Source organism: Athene noctua, chromosome 2, assembly GCF_965140245.1.
Source record: "Athene noctua chromosome 2, bAthNoc1.hap1.1, whole genome shotgun sequence".
Classification (NCBI taxonomy): domain Eukaryota; kingdom Metazoa; phylum Chordata; class Aves; order Strigiformes; family Strigidae; genus Athene; species Athene noctua.
Window position 1 is genome coordinate 94,092,734 of NC_134038.1, and position 6,000 is coordinate 94,098,733.

The 6,000-nt window shown below is 36.0% G+C and overlaps 1 protein-coding gene across 2 annotated transcripts in view; it reads left to right on the top strand.

Annotated features, from left to right (window-relative positions):
• Positions 1 to 4,986, top strand: part of CDYL (chromodomain Y like) — a 102,551-nt gene extending 97,565 nt beyond the window's left edge. For both annotated transcript variants that reach the window (XM_074899621.1, XM_074899623.1), the window contains 2 exons: positions 3,258 to 3,401; positions 4,383 to 4,986. In XM_074899621.1, the coding sequence (XP_074755722.1) occupies positions 3,258 to 3,401; positions 4,383 to 4,541 (303 nt within the window). In that variant the 3' untranslated portion in view covers positions 4,542 to 4,986. The remainder of the gene's footprint in view (positions 1 to 3,257; positions 3,402 to 4,382) is intronic.
• The last annotated feature ends 1,014 nt before the right edge of the window (positions 4,987 to 6,000 follow it).

Sequence of the window (6,000 nt, forward strand, 5' to 3'; positions counted from 1 at the left end):
TTAAATATATTCAGAATCTATATTGAAAATTTTGATAAAGTAGCATGCTTGCATGCTTTCTATCTGTAAAAGGGAGAGAGAAGTCAGCAAAAAGAAAAGATGGTATGAGTGAGATGGGAAACATTCAGGGGAAAAACATTACAATATCATACAAAAGAAAGAATTAAGATCTCTGTATGCATCGTAAAATTTGCTACAAATGTATTAATTCAGCAATGTTAGACCTGCCCTTAACTCCTGTAAGTCAGATTCAGTGCATTCTTTTTATTATCAGCAGTTATGTAAAAATCTTCAATTGTAAGATTGTTGGAAATATCTTCCCTACTGGGTCAGTCATGGCTGGTGAGCAGGTCTGTCACGGAGGGGCTGTTTTCACAGAACGTGTTCAACAGTTAATAATGACGGAAATCTGAAGTCCAGACCTTTGGATTCAAAACTGATACTGTATTGGAAATGTCAGGAATTTGAGAAGAATTCTTAAACTTGGTGTTTGACTTTTGAAAATAATCTGTAATAAAGATTAAGGTGACATTTATTTGGGGAGATCTGTTACTGTGTGTCTGCTGTGGAGTTCTTGGGCTGGTTTTTCTGGTCCTGGGTATAAAGCACAGGAGCTGTGTGATCAACTCCACACACAGGGTTTCCTGACAGGCTCCAGCATGCTGGGCAGTGTTCTGTCAGTCACGATAGATTCCCATTTCCCTAGTGCCTGCAGTCCCCATCGCAGCCAGGGTCTTGGGGGTTACAGAGACCAGCTGCCCCCCGATCACAGTGCAAGAGAGCTGAAGGGCTCCACGGCAGCTAATGCCTGGAGGCTGGCAAGAAAGGCCCCCCGTGAGCCTCAAAGGACTCCCTGTGAAAGAGAGAGCAGAGGATATGTCCCAGCGCCATTCCTCTGTGGAAGGAGAAAGACTGAGTAGAAAATGAGTTGTTAATGAGACTCTTCTAGTAAGGAAATACTTTTATCCTCTTCATTTCTATTGCTGTATTATAGCTCTTGGAAAGTAACCACCAAGTGTGTTTGATTTTTCCCAGCAGATACAAAGCATGGTTATATGATTAAAACTTGTTTAGCAGTGGGTCTCCAGCGTATACAGTGTGTATAGACTTAAAGTGAAGATGTCAGAGTGAAACATTTCCCTTCAAAACCTGTCAGCTGAGAACATTGATGGGAGTGCTTGCTTCACGTGAGGTTTTCTGCTAATGCTGTGTTACAGCTGGCAGAAATAAGATAACTGCACTGTTAGCATTTGTGGTTTTTCTTGTTCAGAACTCAGCAGTGTCTACTGAGTTTTAGAAAAAAACAGAAGGCTTTCCAGCACTCATTTTTATACTTGTTACCAAAAATACATGTGAAGAATATGTAGACCTGACCAGCTGACTTAAATTGCTGATTTTCCTAACTCCCAGTTAGATTGACTTCATGTTTTGATCTTTGATATAAATAATAAGTATCTTTTACAATTATTTGGGAAGAATTTTTTTTCCATATCTCCTTAGGAAAATCATTCCTGGTGTTAGACAAAGTTGTGTATTATCACTGGTTTTGACTAGCATTTCAGGTTAGTATTATTCACACATAATCTGGAAAATTAGAAGGTGGAGTTGTGATGGTTAATGAACCTTGTGTATTTGATTTTGCTTTCACAGAAGGTAGAACTGTAGGGGTATATAATCTGTACCTTCAGTCTGAGGCTTTTTTTAAAATCTAATATTTGCGAATCACAACTTTCCATAGTAATTTGAGAGATGTGCTGGTGATAAATTTTATGTAAAAGATCCTAGGAAACATCTCTTTTTACATGCCTAATGGACTGGGAGTCAGCAACCAAGTGCCAGCAGAACCCAGACTTTGTATTTCATTACAAAGGAGTAAATAACAGACCTCAGAGTTTTCAAATTTCTTCATGTGTAAAATGGCAACACTAGGAACATTGTCTACGGTAATTACATAACTTCAGATTCTTGACTGAAAGTTGCTGTAATAATTACCAAAATTTTCAGTATTAGACAACATTAAAAACCTCAGAAATGCTACACCTGTCAGGTTTGGGGTTTTTGTAACAGCTGTATTTTCCATAGTTCAAGAGTCCAGTTATCACTTTTGTCATATTTTTAATGTAAGTTAGCCATTAAGAAACAGTAAAGCTGTGGGCTGGGGTTTTTTTGAGGTCGACTATTACTCTGATTTCTTTGTCTTCACTGGCTGTTTCCATGCAGATGTTACTGCAGACAAAAAGTTTTAACTATATAAGAAATATCACTAAAGGTAGAATTAAAGCATAAGTGTAAATGGTTGTAGGATGAAGCTTTAATGGGAAAGCTGATAAATAGTGAAGTATATGATAACTACAAATCAAAAAGATTTACAGAACCGGAGATCACCTTATTGCATAGAATGTAGTATTGATAATACCATTAAACTATGTATGAAATATTTTAGATACTGGGTTTTTTTTAAAAGATTGCTAAATCAGCTTTTGAAAGGATTTATCAGTTCAATACTGAACTCCTCAATAAAATGGGAATGTTTCTTTTCTGTGAATTTGATCAGAAATTGCAATATATCCTGCTCGCTTCAGTGGGTTTTGGAGGTCAAATTCTAAGATGATCCAGCTATTCTAAGTGTTGCATCAAAAATGAAATACTGCTGAAGGCTTTTGAAAAGTGCTGAAAATAAACCATAGATTTAGGGTTCAAATGTTTTGTAACTAAAATGTTTTTCAGTATTGAAAATATTTAACTGTTCTTTTCTACCAAGACTGGCAGTTCCCAGGAGATCTACTGCCAAAACTGGGTTATCTTTATAATTTACAGATAATTTAGCTTTTTAGCAAAGACTTCATTGCTGCAGCTAACACTGTTATAAAGGGGCAAACTGATGTATTTGTTGCTGGCTTACAGATCTGCCAGGCATTATTACGTATTACCACATACACAGTTAATCAAGTCAGCAATACTGCAAGAAAGGGAGAGCTAATGAACATTCATGAATGGGAAATGACAAAAGACATTTTCATGTTTAACCCTTCTTCATAGACCTCCCTCTTTTTATAACTGCTGACATAACATAGTCTACAACACTGACCAGCTATCTGCAAACAAGTCTTTTCCAACTTTTAACTAATAAAAGAAAGAGCTATAGTAAAACTATTTCAAATAGTGCAGGCATTTTCCTTATTTGTTTTGAACATTTTTCCTTTAATGAGTTTTGTCTCATTACATTTCATACCAGAAGTAACTTTTTATCCCTTCAGGCCAATGAAATGTTGTTCAGTGGAAGGAAATTGACTGCGCAGGAAGCTTGTGCCAAAGGACTCGTCTCTCAAGTGTTTTGGCCGGGAACATTCACACAAGAAGTAATGGTTCGAATTAAGGAACTTGTCACATGTAATTCAGTTGTAAGTTTCCTTTATTTTCTTACAATACATTTTTATGATTTAGATTAGACTACATCATTATGCCCTTCTAAAAAAGACCATTTTCATGAAAGAAATACCACATTCTAGGGTTGCAATGTCTTTTAACACAGTCATGTGTATCTCTGTTTTCTGGGGTTTTGAGGATGTTTTTTTAAGTTTGTATCTGACTCTTCTTTATCATATGCCATAGTAGGTTGTGGTTAAGAACATTAAGATAGCATTAGACTCCACAGTAGTTTTTTGTTTTAACATAGTTGCAGAAGTCTGACTTCTAGGCAACAGTGTAAACAGCTGCCCTAAGAAATCCACAGAAACACAGAAATCTAATTTAAATTAGCAAGGAAATAAGTGCAGTCTTTGCCTTTGTACTCACAGTTTTATGAGTAACACCTAGTGCATTTGTGGTTGTGGGCACTATTGGCAGTTGCCCAAGATGGCTAAAAGTACCAGTATTTGATGCTTTCTTATGAGAGGAGATGCAGTACAAAGTAACTGCTCTGTGCATTAGAAATTTTGGATTTTGAAACAGATTAATAGTTTTCTAAATGGAAAAGCAAACAAGATTTTTCAGTATTTTAAATGCTCAAGAAATTCAAGGTCTGCCTACTTATGAGAGCAGATCTGGATAACAGTGTTATGATTAGCCTTCACCAAAATGGAGTTGGAGTTTTCTCTAGTTACCAGTATAAAACCACAGAGATATATAGAGATATATATTCATAGTTATGATTTTTCATTATTTCCACATATTTGTGCACTTGCACTGTATAAGGTAAAGGAAGTTCTGTGTGATGCTACAAGAGAGACTCTGAGAAATGTTTCTCAGGGTCATAATAGGTCCATGAACTGATAAGCTTTAGTTCATAATCAACTTTGGGATGCATCCATATAAACCGGCAAGTGCACGTGCTGCTCCCTTCTCATGTAATATTAACCCAACACATTTGGTTTTGGGCCTAGGTACTTGAAGAATCTAAAGCTTTAGTACGTAACATCATGAAGGTGGACTTGGAACAAGCGAATGAAAAGGAGTGTGAAGTTTTGAAGAAAATCTGGGGCTCAGCACAAGGGATGGACTCAATGTTAAAATATCTGCAGAAGAAAATTGATGAGTTCTGATGAGATGCCCATTGACACTGGAATTGTATTTCTTGGACATCAGGGCGAAAAAAATACGCCCATTTAAAAAAACCTATAGAAACTCACCCCTTGCTCAGCTTGGGAACAGGAGTGGACCCTCCCCCTCCCCTTTTATTGACAAGGGGTTTGAAAGTACTGTATCACTTAAATTTGAACAAAACTCCTTTCTCCCTGATTGTTACTTATAGATATATATACACATACGCAAGTGTGTGTGTGTGCATATATATGTCTTTTTTATATATATATATATATAATGTAATATGTGTGTCAGTGTGTACGTAGACACACACACACACACTAGCTAAAAAAAATATGATAGAGTGCACTACCAAACATCTCTTTAAAGGCTCTAGGTTTTGTTATCTTTGGCTAGTACTGTATCAAATAGAGAATGGATTAAAAAGTGAATGGTGTTGCATTATTTTCTGTGTGGCAGGGAAGTCTGGAATAATGCTTTTCTTTTTCATTAGAATACAGAATTGAAACGGGTATTAGCCAGCCCTTACTTTCACTGCCCAATGAGTCAGCTAAGATACAAGGCATTGTCTCAGAAGAAGGTTGAAATACCTCAAGTATAATGGAACATTCTAGAATTTTGAGGAACTAAACCCTACTGAGATTAAATCACACATCCCCCAAAAGAGAGTGTGCTCAGGTTTAATGCTAAGAAAACACTCTGTCCCTTTTTGGGGGGAGGTATAGAGGGGTGGGAAGAAGGGGGCAGGAAGATGTTTAATTCTTACCCAGATACCATGAAGAAACCACTGTCTCTTGGGGAAGGGGAATGAGGGAAAGTGGGAGGGAAATGGAAGGGGAAAGAACGGAAGGTAAAAAAAAGGAGAAAAAAAAGAGCTTGTTTTGCAGTATTAGTGAATCACTGAATATCTTATGTATGAGTATCCTAAGTTATAAGTTAGTTTTAGTGGGTTTTAAAATAGTCTCTCTGGGTTTGGTTTTTTTGTTGGTTTGGGTTTTTTTTTTTGTTTTTTTTTTTTTTAAATAACTACATAAGTGCTTCTGTTGCTGGGTGAGAATACTACTTTATACACAGTTTGGGTTTTGGTTCTTTTTTTTTTCCTATTTGCTGGTTTAATTGATGTATTACACCAAAAATGCATTTTATGTTCATAAATTTTAGGTTCACTTAGAATATATTATTTAATAAGTTAAAATTCTTCTGGCACACTTAAGTAAAAAAAACTCCTTTAAAAAAAAAAACTACCTTATATTAGATGTTTAATGTTCTTTGTCTATGCTTTTTTATTATTTTAAATATACACTATATACAGTATGGTGTAAAAGAGTGCCCTGTGTAAATAGACCTATTTTGCATTCCTTTCAGGAGTGGTTATTGATTCCTGACTGCAGATCCCTATTAATACTTGGGTATCTGTGCTTGCAATCTTATTGAATGTATTATGAAGAATGAAAAAGA